General features: G+C 42.3%; 1 protein-coding gene across 4 annotated transcripts; it reads right to left on the bottom strand.

Annotated features, from left to right (window-relative positions):
• Positions 1-275: 275 nt before the first annotated feature.
• Positions 276-15,253, bottom strand: nob1 (NIN1 (RPN12) binding protein 1 homolog; the record flags this gene model as incomplete). 4 transcript variants are annotated; one of them, XM_034197148.1, is given in 10 exon segments in its annotated part: positions 276-1,785; positions 2,989-3,133; positions 3,582-3,679; positions 4,163-4,390; positions 5,754-5,876; positions 6,179-6,295; positions 7,822-7,899; positions 8,672-8,805; positions 13,348-13,410; positions 15,121-15,253. In XM_034197148.1, coding segments are annotated over 10 exon segments (1,389 nt in total), but the record flags the coding sequence as incomplete, so codon positions are not given.
• Between the last annotated feature and the right edge of the window lie 2,037 nt (positions 15,254-17,290).

The raw sequence follows: 17,290 nt of genomic DNA, 5'->3' as shown, positions 1-17,290 counted from the left end.
ATGGAAAACTTTTAGCTTAGCTTAGCACAAGGACTGGAAGCAGGGGAAATTGTTAGCCTAGCTTAGCACAAAGACTGGAAGCAGGGGAAACGGTTAGCCTAGCTCAGCGCCATATAGAGAGAATTATATTATTATATGGCTCTGGCCTAGCTTAGCATAAAGGCCGTAATCAGGGCAATTTGTTAACTTAGTTTAGCGCAAAAACGGGAAGCAGGATTGAAGGATTATCTGAAATAAATCACATTTGTTCACATATAAATAAGAAACTGCATCAGTTGTAGTTTGAACATTTATTGGTGTAGAACAGATTGATCGTGTCACATCACAGGTTCCTGTTTTACTGCTGGGTGTGTTTAAAGGACCGTTCTGCAGTTAGCATGCTTTACTGTGTAATATTTAAACATGCAGTTAACGAGTAACATACCACCGCGTATTAGGGTCAGTGTAAATTTAAAAAAACATTACGGAGCCGGGGGAGGAGGGTTATATTATATATCATTTACGTTATATCTGGTTCCCTGACAAAAATACGTTTTTCTAACAAACTTCTGACCTTTTATTTTAATAAATCCCAGCTCCCATGGCTCTGTAATTAGTTTTTTAGACTACAATAAGGCTGAGCAATGTTTATATTATATCGGCAATGTGATATGGTCTTAGATTTCTGATGAAATACAGGACTTTTTCTGGTTTGAAACGCTAATTTACAGCAAAATAATGTCATTTTCTGAATTTTCTAAACTGTTATTGCCTTTTTATTATTTGCTTTTACACATTAAGTCATTAAATCCACATCACTGATAATAGGGTTATCCAACATTTCATTGTGTAGATATTTTTATTAAAGCACCAATAATCCACATCACAATTTTGGTATTCGGGTCACAATATTTCTGAGCAAATACCAAATCATCAGTGCAGACATTGAGATTTGGGGTAAATTATCATTATTTATGTGAATTTACTGACTTTACTGACTTTACTGACACAAAACAGCAGGAAACAGTGTGTGAAATTCAGAAAATTATGTATTTTTACCGTAACTTAAGTCTCTAAAACCAGGAAATACATTACCATATCCAAAATACAACACGATATTTAGTGGATTCGTTATAACATCCTTTTATCGCCCAGCCTACATTACTGACACAAAACAGCAGGAAACAGTTTGTTCAATGCAGAAAATGACGTCTTTTTTACTGTAACTTAAAACTCTAAAAGCGGTGTTTTTCGGCACTTTAATGAATTCTGAATCCTCGTGTCGGTCAGTTCTTCTTCACAAACATATTGTGATATTTGTTGTTGAAATGTAACACCAGATTTTTAGTGCTTTAATAACATTAATACAATGAGATTTGGGACCAATTATCATCATTTATGTGAATTCACTGAAGTAACTGACACAAAGCGGCAGGGAACAGTTCGTGAAATGCAGGAAATTACGTCTTTTTACTGTAACTTCGACTCTAGAAGCGGTGTTTCGGCCCTTTAAATAATTCTGAACCCTGGTGTCGGTCAGTTCTTCTTCACAAACTTCTTGTGCGCGGCGTTGGGGTTAGCGCGCCGCCGCCCGCCGCCCCCCTGCCCGTCTCTGATCTGCAGGTTAGCGGCTCGGCTGTAGATGTCGTTCTGGCTGAAGGGAGACGCTCCGGAGACGAAGTCCGGGTCGAACACGTTGGTTTTCTGCCGGGCTTTACGGGAGAGTCTCTGCTGAGGGAAGCGCTGATCCTCCACCAGCTGAGGGTTGTTCCCGTGTTTACCTCCCTGAGGCATCGGCAGAGAGTGCTGCAACAACAACAACATGAAGGGTTAGATTCAAGGCTTTTATTGTCATTTGTACATTAGCTACAGTGTAGATATGTCAGCACCAGACACTTTTACGCTGCTATGGACAGTCTTGCACTAATGTACATTTTCAAAGATATTGAAGTGACTTATTTATTGATTGTTGTGTTTTTATTTAGGTCTTAATGTATGGGAATGAAAAACTGAAGTCACAGGCTTCTCCAACAGAGCAACATGAATATACATAGGACATAAAACAAATAAAACAGATAAAATAGTGCAAGAGAATGTTTTGTGTACGCAAGTAAATACAAATAAAATTGAAATAGTGTTTAATAGTCTTCCCTGAAGGCAGCATCTCCCTGGTCCAATAGGATTTCTCCATGTGATTTTGGATTATTGCAGAAAATAATCTCAAACAAACGTTTATGAGCAGGAGAATCTCCACATGTTAACATCACTTTATGATTTCTGAAGTGAAAAGCTAATGTTGGGCTATAAAGGAACTACAGCACGGTCACATGACTTCACGTCACCACCGCTAAGCTAAAGGAGGCTAATGTTGGCCTATAAAGGAACTACAGCACGGTCACATGACTTCACGTCACCACCGCTAAGCTAAAGGAGGCTAATGTTGGGCTATAAAGGAACTACAGCACGGTCACCTGACTTCACGTCACCACCGCTAAGCTAAAGGCGGCTAATGTTGGGCTATAAAGGAACTACAGCACGGTCACATGACTTCACGTCACCACCGCTAAGCTAAAGGCGGCTAATGTTGGGCTATAAAGGAACTACAGCACGGTCACATGACTTCACGTCACCACCGCTAAGCTAAAGGAGGCTAATGTTGGGCTATAAAGGAACTACAGCACGGTCACATGACTTCACGTCACCACCGCTAAGCTAAAGGTGGCTAATGTTGGGCTATGAAGAAACTACAGCACGGTCACATGACTTCACGTCACCACCGCTAAGCTAAAGGAGGCTAATGTTGGGCTATAAAGGAACTACAGCACGGTCACATGACTTCACGTCACCACCGCTAAGCTAAAGGAGGCTAATGTTGGGCTATGAAGAAACTACAGCACGGTCACATGACTTCACGTCACCACCGCTAAGCTAAAGGTGCGCGCGTGTGTGTGTGTGTGTGTGTGTCTGTGTGTGTGTGTGTGTGTGCGTGTGTGTGCGTGTGAGTCTCACCCTCAGTCCTTTGCTGTTCAGCACCTTTGGGTTCTTGGAGAAGTGCATCTGTGTGTTTCCGTCGGCGCTGACGGTCACTGCGATCTTCTTCAGAGTCCGGTTCCCACAGTGAGGACAGAACAGCCTGCTCATGTTGCTCGTCGTCCTGAAAAACAGGATTTGAGAAAACAAATATTAAGGTTTATGTGGTGGAAATTCCACATTCAATCAGCTTCTGGTAAGAAAAGAACAAATATACAAGCTTAAACCAAAAACGTGTTATTTAAAAGGTCTCCTAATATACTGTTTTTCATCAATATATCACAGGTCTCAGATATACCCAGAGCCTGTCTCTGATTGGTTGAAACACTTAACAGATCATTGCAGCATTACCCATAATCCCCTCTGTTTCAGAAGGGTTAATTAATTAATTAAATGAGACTTAAGATAAATTGCAGTTGATGTGGCCAGAGAAAGGAAAGTTTGGGGCTCTCTGCTGGAACTGCTACCCCCGCGACCCGACCACGGATAAGCGGGAGAAGATGGATTAAGATAAATTGCTACGATTCCTTCAGAGGAACGTCTGGTGTTTGATTTCACGTTGTTTTACTCACTTGAAGCAGGCGTGGCACCTCAGGATGTAGTTCCTCGCCTGTTTGATGAGCATGCCGTTAACGGACAGGACGTGAAGCCCGATCTGGATCAGAACGTTCTGGAAACAGGAGTTATCATCACTTATTACACGTTTTATTAGAATACTCGATCCTGATTGGTCAATTTGGAGATTTCAGAGGTTGTTAATACTCGATAAAACACTGTTGCCAAGCAAAATAATGACTGTTGCCAAGTTCCACTTTTTTTATATATTGTACAAAACACACATTTTAACTTTAATTTCTTATGTTTGTATAAATATTTGTTATTTTATTATTTAACATTTTAATTGAACATCTTGTATTTCTACTAATATATATCTTTTTTGCAGTTTTATTGAACCTTATGTTTATATTTGTTTCACATTTATTGATTACTTTGAAATATTTGTATTTATTGTCTTGTACATGTTTACCTTAAATAATGTTTATTTTTAAATTTTATATAAATATTTGGATTTTAATTTATAAAAAAATGGTAAAATAACAGATTATTTTTTGTCTTTGAAGACTTGAGGGTTCCTTTTGGTCCGAATCGTTACCTGCATGGCGAAGTCGGTGGTCAGACATCCGACTGTGACATCAGCGGGAGCCGTCCAATCAGAGGAGTCCATCTTCACCTGTTTGATGTTACCGGGAGTGATCCATCCTCCATCACCTTCCTCCTCTTCCTCTTCTTCATCCTCCTCATCATCATCTTCCTCCTCTTCAGGCTCGTTCTCTTTGTCCTCGTCGCTCCTCTGATCTGATGAAGAAACGTCGTCCAGATTCTGCAGAACAAACAACAGAATCACCGTTAGTCCTAAACTCTGACTAAAGTTCTGAACATTTTGAATTTCGCAGGAAAATGAAGTAATTCTGAATTGCGGAGAAAATGACTTTTCTTTTTAACTTTTTTCTGAAAATCACAAAATTCGGACTTTTTGAGAATTTCTCAGAAAATTCAATTCAAACTACACATTTGAACCAGAAATGGGAAAAGGGGCGGGGCTACATGAAGTGAATACGTTAAAGTGTAAATAATAATAAAGTGTGTTATGTCTAATCCTCACCAGCAGGTGCACCAGAGGCCTGTACTACGAAGCAGGATTTTCTCTTAGCGGCTAACTTCAGGTTAACTCTGGGTTTCCGGTCCTACGACGCTGGTTCTCTTTTTAGCAGGCTAGATCTCCATGGTAACTGATGCTGAGCGGCTAGCCTGCTCCGGAGCAGGTTAGGTTGCAGGCTAAGAGATCAACTCAGTGAAAGCACCGCCTGCTGACCAATCAGAGCTCAGTGTGCGGAGTTTAAAGCGATCAAGTCATATTACAGGAGAAAGGAAATACAGAAAAGCTGCCGTTGCAGGAAAGACGGCCGGCAAAAATCAGCGACTGTGTGAACGTGAACATTAATAGAATATCACCTCCATCTTCAGAGCAATCTGACCATTAGCGTTAAGAAAGCTTACTGAAATATCTGCCACAACATAAGTAACCGGATCAGAGTAACATTAAGTACAGTCCGCAGCATATCACTTCATAATGTATCATATATCTCCTGATCTGAGTCAGCTGAGCCGTATCTGGCCGTGCAACACTCACAGTGTCACAGACTGGATGCAGAAGTATTATTTTAAGCAACACATTAAGTTGACGAAACACTCGAGACAAATGTAATGAAAGTCAGATGGTGTCTTAGACGGGGCAGTGATATCATAAACCTGTTAATGTACGCATTCAAACACTTGTTCTGTTACCAGCTGTATTCACCTTGCAGGTGCAGCTCTGTGGCTTTGATCCTGGATCAAGTGTTTAAGTCATGGATGTTTAAAGTTTAACTTCTTCATATGTCTAATATTATAGTTGACTTTTCATTCAGGAAGTATGACGCTGCGCTGTCAGTACGCTTCTCCATGTTTGTGATTGGTCGAATGCTCCAGATACCACCCCTCTCATGTGAACGCGCACCTAACTAGATAGGACACGGCTGGCTTGAGCGATCCACTTGATAACCAGCGTCGTAGGACCGTTTAGCGAGAGCGCGTATGTTTTGGATTAGGCCAACCGGCTAACTCAAACATATCCAGGTTAGGTTGAACCGGCTTCATAGAACAGGCCTCAGGTATAAATAATAATCAAGTGTGTTATCTCTAACCCTCACCAGCAGGTGCATCAGAGAGTCGATGGAGGCGAGCGGCGGCCTCCAGAACTGGAAAGAGTTGAAAGTGTTGAAAGAGTCTGAAGACATCTCTTTGGGATCTGAAACCTCCAGAGGATCCTGAAGAAGCAAAGACCTTTTGTTTTTCTCCCAGATTTCAGACACAATTCTGTCTTTCGTCTGAAATTCTCAAATGTCTTACATTTTCGGAAAATCTCAAAATTCTGACTTTTTATTGAAAATCTTTTCTGAACATTTTAACTTTTCTGAAAATCTCTATATTTTGACTTTTTTCTCTAAATTTACACTTTTTTCTCTAAATAAAAAAAAAAAGAATAATTTTTTTTTGACTTTTTTCAGGAAATCTCAAAATATGTATTTTTTCTGAGCTTTAATAAACTTGTGTTAGCTCGTCTCCTCACCAGCAGCTGCAGCAGCTCTTTGTCGACGGTCGGCAGCGCCGGCCTCCAGAACTGGAAGCTGTTGAACGGATCTCCGTCCGGAAACTTCTGTCGAACACCAACGCTCTCTGAAGACTTCTGAGGATGAGAGAGGAACAGAGGAACTGAGGAACTGATGCTGCGTTCACACCGGACGCGATGCAAATATCCGCTTCGCTCTAAACACTCGAGTTTCACCGCGGCTGCCAGCTGTGTTTACTCGCGCTGGCTCGGGAGCTAACTACAACAAGATGAACATATTTGACCGTGATTTAATTGTAATACACGTTTCAAAATGATGCCGAAGTAACAACATACTGATACCGGTTAGTAAAAACCATGAATTAATGCTTTGAGTCTGCAGACAGACGGCAGGCGGAAAACTTTTAAAATGCGTGTTTTCTGAATGGAGCTTGGCTAAGCTAACGTTGTATATGCTCCGACCGTCCACACTCACAACAACGGCCTACAGACATAAATAAACCAGCGACTGTATTCGCCATGACACAGGCAGTCTGTGGTTTGTACTTGTTTAACTTTTGTCTAGTTTCTGAACAGATATGAGGAGCTGTGAGCTCTGAGTGCTAAGAGCTAACGGCTGATGTTTTCTGGTTGAACGTCAGTGACGGCAGGCTGAGATCCTCACCGCTGATTGGCTACTGCGAGAACACGTCACGCGAATATGACGCTCGAGTTGAAAAAATTGAACTCAAGCGTTTGTTGCGGCCCCCTTCAAATCGCGCCGCGGAATTCGCGTCCACCGCTTCATGCTCGCCGTCGGAGCGAATTCGCGTCTGTCCGCGTCTCTGCATTGACTTTACATGTAATCACGCCGCCCCCAAACATCGCATTGCGTCCGGTCAGGAATTGAGGGACTGAGGAACAGAGGGACTGAGGAACAGAGGTACTGAGGGACTGAGGAACTGAGGGACTGAGGAACAGAGGGACTGAGGAACAGAGGGACTGAGGAACAGAGGTACTGAGGAACTGAGGGACTGAGGAACAGAGGGACTGAGGAACAGACGTACTGAGGGACTGAGGAACAGAGGGACTGAGGAACAGAGGTACTGAGATACTGAGGTACTGAGGGACTGAGGTACTGAGGGACTGAGGTACTGAGGGACTGAGGTACTGAGGTACTGAGGGACTGAGGGACTGAGGGACTGAGGGACTGAGGGACTGAGGTACTGAGGTACTGAGGAACTGAGGGACTGAGGAACAGAGGGACTGAGGGACTGAGGGACTGAGGAACAGAGGTACTGAGGGACTGAGGGACTGAGGTACTGAGGAACTTAGAAACTGAGGAACTGAGGGACTGAGGTACTGAGGAACTGAGGGACTGAGGAACTGAGGTACTGAGGAACAGAGGTACTGAGGTACTGAGGAACAGAGGAACTGAGGGACTGAGGGACTGAGGGACTGAGGAACTGAGGAACTGAGGAACTGAGGTACTGAGGTACTGAGAAACTGAGGGACTGAGGTACTGAGGAACTGAGGAACTGAGGAACAGAGGTACTGAGGGACTGAGGGACAGAGGAACAGAGGAACAGAGGAACTGAGGGACTGAGGGACTGACGAAGGACCCTTCAGATGTGAGTTGAGATCAGAGAGAAAGTGTCTCTCACCTTTTCTCTGGAGGGCAGGAAGAACCCGGCCACGTTGACCGGAGTCTCTGGGTGGCGCTGAGTGCTGTGGACGTTCACCTGGAGCCAGAACACACACACACACACACACACACACACACACACACACACACACACACACACACACACACACACACACACACACACACACACACACACACACACACACCACACACACACACACACAGCACACACACACACACATCACACACACACCACACACACACACACCACACACACACACACACACACACACACACACACACACACACACACACACACACACACACACATACACACACACACACACACACACACACACACACACACTACACACACACACACACACACACACACACACACACACACACGACACACACGACACACACACACACACACACACACACACACACACACACACACACACACACACACACACACACACACACACACAGCACACACACACACACACACACCACCCAACACACACACACACACACACACACACACAGCTTAGTCCAACAAATACAAAATGTTCAACATTTTAAAAAACTGAAGTTTTTCTCAAAATACGTTTTTTTCTTATCTCAAAATTCTGACTTTTTTCCCAATATTTCAAAATTCCGATTTTCTGCGACAAAATACTCTAAATCTGCGGCCGTTAATCAGCTTATCCCATCACTTTTTTATGAAAGACAAACATTAGTATTGTGCCGTTCAAATATTTATAGAAACTTGTGTTTTTTGCACTTTTCAAGGTCAGAAAACATGAAAACGATTCTGCATTTTTTTGGGACATTTGTAAAACAGTGTTGTAAAAAACATTGTGCACCTTGACTTCTGGCTCTTTCTTCAGGTGTTTGGATCCCACGTGCTCCAGCTCTAGCTGGTAGGTCAGAGCCAGGACTTTGATGTCGGTCGCTGACAGACTCGGGTAGTCTCCCGTCTTCTTGGAGAACTCCGTCACTGAAACACCAATACAGCTAATCAATGAAACACCAATACAGTTAATCAATGAAACACCAATACAGCTAATCACTGAAACACCAATACAGCTAATCACTGAAACACCAATACAGCTAATCAATGAAACACCAATACAGCTAATCACTGAAACACCAATACAGCTAATCACTGAAACACCAATACAGCTAATCAATGAAACACCAATACAGCTAATCACTGAAACACCAATACAGCTAATCAATGAAACACCAATACAGCTAATCACTGAAACACCAATACAGCTAATCAATGAAACACCAATACAGCTAATCACTGAAACACCAATACAGCTAATCACTGAGACACCAATACAGCTAATCAATGAAACACCAATACAGCTAATCAATGAAACACCAATACAGTTAATCACTGAAACACCAATACAGTTAATCACTGAAACACCAATACAGCTAATCACTGAAACACCAATACAGCTAATCACTGAAACACCAATACAGTTAATCACTGAAACACCAATACAGCTAATCAATGAAACACCAATACAGCTAATCAATGAAACACCAATACAGCTAATCAATGAAACACCAATACAGTTAATCACTGAAACACCAATACAGCTAATCACTGAAACACCAATACAGCTAATCACTGAAACACTAATACAGTTAATCACTGAAACACCAATACAGCTAATCACTGAAACACCAATACAGCTAATCAATGAAACACTAATACAGTTAATCACTGAAACACCAATACAGCTAATCACTGAAACACCAATACAGCTAATCACTGAAACACCAATACAGCTAATCAATGAAACACCAATACAGCTAATCAATGAACACCAATACAGCTAATCACTGAAACACCAATACAGCTAATCACCTGAAACACCCAATACAGCTAATCACTGAAACACCAATACAGCTAATCACTGAAACACCAATACAGCTAATCACTGAAACACCAATACAGCTAATCACTGAAACACCAATAAGCTAATCACTGAAACACCAATACAGCTAATCAATGAATACACCAATACAGCTAATCACTGAAACACCAATACAGCTAATCACTGAAACACCAATACAGCTAATCACTGAAACACCAATACAGCTAATCAATGAAACACCAATACAGCTAATCACTGAAACACCAATACAGCTAATCACTGAAACACCAATACAGCTAATCAATGAAACACTAATACAGTTAATCACTGAAACACCAATACAGCTAATCACTGAAACACCAATACAGCTAATCACTGAAACACCAATACAGCTAATCACTGAAACACCAATACAGCTAATCACTGAAACACCAATACAGCTAATCACTGAAACACCAATACAGCTAATCACTGAAACACCAATACAGCTAATCACTGAAACACCAATACAGCTAATCAATGAAACACCAATACAGCTAATTACTGAAACACCAATACAGCTAATCAATGAAACACCAATACAGCTAATCACTGAAACACCAATACAGCTAATCACTGAAACACCAATACAGCTAATCACTGAAACACCAATACAGCTAATCAATGAAACACCAATACAGCTAATCAATGAAACACCAATACAGCTAATCAATGAAACACCAATACAGCTAATCACTGAACACCAATACAGCTAATCACTGAAACACCAATACAGCTAATCACTGAAACACCAATACAGCTAATCACTGAAACACAATACAGCTAATCACTGAAACACCAATACAGCTAATTACTGAAACACCAATACAGCTAATTCAATGAAAACCAATACAGCTAATCACTGAAACACCAATACAGCTAATCAATGAAACACCAATACAGCTAATCAATGAAACACCAATACAGCTAATCACTGAAACACCAATACAGCTAATCACTGAAACACCAATACAGCTAATCACTGAAACACCAATACAGCTAATCACTGAAACACCAATACAGGTAATCACTGAACACCAATACAGCTAATCACTGAAACACCAATACAGCTAATCACTGAAACACCAATACAGCTAATCACTGAAACACCAATACAGCTAATCACTGAAACACCAATACAGCTAATCACTGAAACACCAATACAGCTAATCACTGAAACACCATACAGCTAATCACTGAAACACCAATACAGCTAATCAATGAAACACCAATACAGCTAATCAATGAAACACCAATACAGCTAATCAATGAAACACCAATACAGCTAATCACTGAAACACCAATACAGCTAATCACTGAAACACCAATACAGCTAATCACTGAAACACCAATACAGCTAATCAATGAAACACCAATACAGCTAATCAATGAAACACCAATACAGCTAATCAATGAAACACCAATACAGCTAATCACTGAAACACCAATACAGCTAATCACTGAAACACCAATACAGCTAATCAATGAAACACCAATACAGCTAATCAATGAAACACCAATACAGCTAATCACTGAAACACCAATACAGCTAATCACTGAAACACCAATACAGCTAATCACTGAAACACCAATACAGCTAATCAATGATACACCAATACAGCTAATCAATGAAACACCAATACAGCTAATCAATGAAACACCAATACAGCTAATAAATGAAACACCAATACAGCTAATCACTGAAACACCAATACAGCTAATCACTGAAACACCAATACAGCTAATCACTGAAACACCAATACAGCTAATCACTGAAACACCAATACAGCTAATCACTGAAACACCAATACAGCTAATCAATGAAACACCAATACAGCTAATCACTGAAACACCAATACAGCTAATCACTGAAACACCAATACAGCTAATCACTGAAACACCAATACAGCTAATCACTGAAACACCAATACAGCTAATCAATGAAACACCAATACAGCTAATCAATGAAACACCAATACAGCTAATCAATGAAACACCAATACAGCTAATCAATGATACACCAATACAGCTAATCACTGAAACACCAATACAGCTAATCACTGAAAAACCAATACAGCTAATCAATGAAACACCAATACAGCTAATCAATAAAACACCAATACAGCTAATCACTGAAACACCAATACAGCTAATCACTGAAACACCAATACAGCTAATCAATGAAACACCAATACAGCTAATCAATGATACACCAATACAGCTAATCAATGAAACACCAATACAGCTAATCACTGAAACACCAATACAGCTAATCAATGAAACACCAATACAGCTAATCACTGAAACACCAATACAGCTAATCAATGAAACACCAATACAGCTAATCAATGAAACACCAATACAGCTAATCACTGAAACACCAATACAGCTAATCACTGAAACACCAATACAGCTAATCAATGAAACACCAATACAGCTAATCACTGAAACACCAATACAGCTAATCACTGAAACACCAATACAAGCTAATCAATGAAACACCAATACAGCTAATCAATGAAACACCAATACAGCTAATCACTGAAACACCAATACAGCTAATCACTGAAACACCAATACAGCTAATCACTGAAACACCAATACAGCTAATCACTGAAACACCAATACAGCTAATCAATGAAACACCAATACAGCTAATCAATGAAACACCAATACAGCTAATCACTGAAACACCAATACAGCTAATCAATGAAACACCAATACAGCTAATCAATGATACACCAATACAGCTAATCACTGAAACACCAATACAGCTAATCACTGAGACACCAATACAGCTAATCAATGAAACACCAATACAGCTAATCAATGAAACACCAATACAGCTAATCACTGAAACACCAATACAGCTAATCACTGAAACACCAATACAGCTAATCACTGAAACACCAATACAGCTAATCACTGAAACACCAATACAGCTAATCACTGAAACACCAATACAGCTAATCAATGAAACACCAATACAGCTAATCAATGAAACACCCAATACAGCTAATCACTGAAACACCAATACAGCTAATCAATGAAACACCAATACAGCTAATCAATGATACACCAATACAGCTAATCACTGAAACACCAATACAGCTAATCACTGAAAACACCAATACAGCTAATCAATGAAACACCAATACAGCTAATCACTGAAACACCAATACAGCTAATCAATGAAACACTGAGAGGACACAGTGTGGTGTGTTCAGGGACGGTTTGTTTACCGTGTCTGATGTGTTCAGGGACACAGTGTGGTGTGTTCAGGGACAGTTTGTTTACCATGTCTGATGTGTTCAGGGACGGTGTGTGGTGTGTTCAGTGTCACAGTGTGGTGTGTTCAGGGACGCTGTGTTTACTGTGTTTGATGTGTTCAGGGTCAGTGTGTGGTGTGTTCAGGGACACAGTGTGGTGTGTTCAGGGACGCTGTGTTTACTGTGTTTGATGTGTTCAGGGTCAGTGTGTGGTGTGTTCAGGGACACAGTGTGGTGTGTTCAGGGATGCTGTGTTTACCGTGTCTGATGCGTTCAGGGTCAGTGTGTGGTGTGTTCAGGGACACAGTGTGGTGTGTTCAGGGATGCTGTGTTTACCGTGTCTGATGCGTTCGGGGTCAGTGTGTGCCAGAGTCCTGCATCGGGTACCCGACGGGTGACCTGCAAAAAAAGGTGATTCGCGGATGGTATTTTTTCAAACGCTTTTTTCCGGGTTCGGTTCTGGGTAAAACAAAGATGATGCGGGTCGGGTCGCGGGTGTTGCATAATAAATATATCAAAATAATAATAATTTTGTTTAATGTTTAAATCCTCAGACCTCTCCCCCGCGGGACCGCGCATAATCATAACCTCTGCAGCGCATCAATCTGCTGCTGAGCGCCACATTGGAAATGGCTGAGGTGAAGCTCTCTAGCGGAGAATACAGCACTTTCAATAACACTTCCTCAAGAGTGAAATCCAACGTCTGGAGGCTTTTGGTTCCTAGATGGAGAAAAGAACCAACATCCCACGCTTTTTGAGACAAATATGCACCTGCGCGTGTTAATAATTGCACGTTTTCACTGCTCATATATAGGCTATGCGGGTCGGGTCGGGTGGCGGATCTTGTGCCGACGGGGTCGGGTTGCGGAACTAATTGGCAACATGTGCGGGTAGCGGGGCGGGTTCGGTATTGCACGTCGCGGGTGCGGGGCGGGAGCGGGTCTTGAAAATCAGACCCGTGCAGGACTCTGGTGTGTGGTGTGTTCAGGGACAGAGTATGTGGTGTGTTCAGGGACGCTGTGTTTACCGTGTCTGATGTGTTCAGGGTCAGTGTGTGGTGTGTTCAGGGACACAGTATGTGGTGTGTTCAGGGACGCTGTGTTTACCGTGTCTGATGTGTTCAGGGTCAGTGTGTGGTGTGTTCAGGGACACAGTGTGGTGTGTTCAGGGACGCTGTGTTAACTGTGTCTGATGTGTTCAGGGTCAGTGTGTGGTGTGTTCAGGGACACAGTGTGGTGTGTTCAGGGACGGTGTGTTCAGGGACACAGTATGTTGTGTTCAGGGACGCTGTGTTTACCGTGTCTGATGCGTTCGGGTCAGTGTGTGGTGTGTTCAGGGACACAGTATGTGGTGTGTTCAGGGACGCTGTGTTTACCGTGTCTGATGTGTTCAGGGACAGTTTGTTTCCGTGTCTGATGTGTTCAGGGTCAGTGTGTGGTGTGTTCAGGGTCAGTTTGTTAACTTGTCTGATGTGTTCAGGGTCACAGTGTGGTGTGTTCGGGGACGGTGTGTGGTGTGTTCAGGGTCAGTGTGTGGTGTGTTCAGGGATGGTGTGTGGTGTGTTCAGGGTCAGTGTGTGGTGTGTTCAGGGACGGTGTGTGGTGTGTTCAGGGTCAGTGTGTGGTGTGTTCAGTGACAGAGTTTGGTGTGTTCAGGGTCAGTGTGTGGTGTGTTCAGGGTCAGTGTGTGGTGTGTTCAGGGACGGTGTGTGGTGTGTTCAGGGTCAGTGTGTGGTGTGTTCAGTGACAGAGTTTGGTGTGTTCAGGGACGGTGTGTGGTGTGTTCAGGGTCAGTGTGTGGTGTGTTCAGGGACAGAGTTTGGTGTGTTCAGGGACGGTGTTTGATGTGTTCAGGGTCAGTGTGTTCAGGGACGGTGTGTTCAGGGTCAGTGTGTGGTGTGTTCAGGGACAGAGTTTGGTGTGTTCAGGGACGGTGTGGTGATGTGTTCAGGGTCAGTGTGTGGTGTGTTCAGGGACGGTGTGTTCAGGGTCAGTGTTGTGTGTTCAGGGTCAGTGTGTGATGTGTTCAGGGTCAGAGTTTGGTGTGTTCAGGGTCAGTGTGTGGTGTGTTCAGGGACACAGTATGGTGTGTTCAGGGACAGTTTGTTACCGTGTCTGATGTGTTCGGGGTGTGGCTCTCTGAAGGTCAGTTGGTACGGCAGGAAAGCTAAACTCCTCCTCGTGGGTTTGTCTCTGATCTCGTCCACCACGTCCTTCAGCGTGTAGATCGTGCTGCCGATCTCCTGCAGAACAAAACAATAAAGAATTAAAAAAGGAAAGACAAAGTAAAATAAAGACCTGGCAGACTAGTCTAATTCCCTTTAATTTGTTCAGCATACTATTTACAGACAAAGGCAGACTTACAACCTAAAACACAATTTATTTAAATATGAATGAGGGTGTTGAAAGAAAGAAAAGGCACATGTTTATACATATTGAAATAATACAAAACTTAAAGGGGACCTATCATGCAAAATGCACTCTTGTACGTCTTTTATACGTGAATATGTGTCCCCGGTGTGTCAGGGAACTCACCAAGTGTCAGAAAACACAACCCTCTCTCTTTTCCTCCGTACCCACATCTAAAAAAAAAAGGGGCTGCAATGGATCTGATACAGACTGATCCAGATTTGAACACTGTCCTGACGTCAGGACGGTGGCGCTACGGCTATTGGCCAACTCTCCACCTATCAGGGGAATGTGGGGTTGGGCCACGGCCGGCCATTGCCGCTCGAAAGCGCTGTAGTACATATGCCAGGCCTGTAAGTGGCGCTGTAGTCTGCCACAAAAGCAGCGAAGAAGACTTTAGAGATGTCCCGATCCGATCACGTGATCGGGGATCGGAGCCGATCACGTGATTTTTAAAAGATCGGAATCGGGAGAAAAAGATCGGGGATCGGGAATCCTTAAAAAAATTATTTTATTTAATGTTACAAAACAAAAATGACCATGTTCACGTCTTAAAGTCACCCTGAGGCCTTAGCTTTGGTTTCAAATTACACAACATCATGTGTTGCTTCTCTTGGGCTTGCTCAGACCTGGTTGCTTATTCCTCTCAAAGCAACAGAGTGGGCGCAGTGTCTAATAGTAGCAGTAAGCTAACGAGAGGCTACGTTCAGCTGGTGACTCGGGAGTCGGGACAGAGAAAATGTCAGGAGTTTGGAAGTATTATAAAATTGAAAGCGATGGCAGTGTAACAGCCAGATGCAATGATTGCAAGAAGGAGGTTCCGCGTGGTGGAAAGAACAGAGCTACGTTCAACACGACCAATCTAACACGATTGTTTGTTTTTTCATTTTTCCCCCCGTTTTTTTTTCAAATGGAATTGATTGAAATCTCCAATATCAGCGTAAGAGCTTGTGCCTCTTCGGGGGGTGCTAACACTGAACCATAAACGTTATCGTTTACTTTCTCCGTCTTTATATGTAGATATTACTTTTCTCCGTTAATCTCCGTCACGTTGTTTCCATAGCAACAACAACTTCCTGTCAACAGCGCTACCTCTCCTTCAAAATAAAAGCATGTCCACAAATAGGAAGCCAAGCCAAATTACACTTAAGACATATACAACTGCAACGAAAGTAACAAACACAATGCGATATCCTTTTCAATTTCAAAGAACACAAATTGGGTTACATTAACAAATAACTTTAAAACAACAATACTGTAGAATAACTAAATGAATGCCGTGAATACACCGAAACACACGTGTTGAAGTGGTTCGCTGCTGATTACTATTGAATTGTGTTACTCCAGTAAGATGGAAATATAATACTTTGTTTATTCATGTTATGTTAAGCTGCTGTTGTTCATTGCATTAATACTAGGGGTGTAACGGTACACGTACCCGTACCGAAATTATTCGGTACGGGCCCTTCGGTTCGGTACAGGTGTGTACCGAAGTGTACCGAACGAATATAACGTTAAACGTAAAAAATTGAGAACGTGAATAACTTTTTGGAAGTAATCTCAGGTGCTGCGTCGCAGCATTCAGAGTAATTTGCTCACATTGGGTTCAACGCGTCATAGAGCGAGCAAGTCATTTCATTGGATGAGAGGCATACTATGAGAGCTGGTCAGAGGGATGCGTTCAAATGTAGTCAGTAATTTGAGGAACTGTCAAAAATGTATGGCGAACGCAGATAAAGTTGAGCTCGAAAATCCTCCAGCATCATTGAAGTCTCCGGTTTGGGAACATTTTGGTTTTGCAGTTACGAACAAGGATGACGGACAAAGACAGGTGGACCGAACCAAAGCTGTTTGTCGGCATTGTTCAACTA

The sequence above is a fragment of the Gymnodraco acuticeps genome, unplaced genomic scaffold (assembly GCF_902827175.1).
Source record: "Gymnodraco acuticeps unplaced genomic scaffold, fGymAcu1.1, whole genome shotgun sequence".
In the NCBI taxonomy this organism is placed as follows: domain Eukaryota; kingdom Metazoa; phylum Chordata; class Actinopteri; order Perciformes; family Bathydraconidae; genus Gymnodraco; species Gymnodraco acuticeps.
Note: the sequence above shows the minus strand (reverse complement) of the source record. Positions and strands in the feature narration are given on the sequence as shown.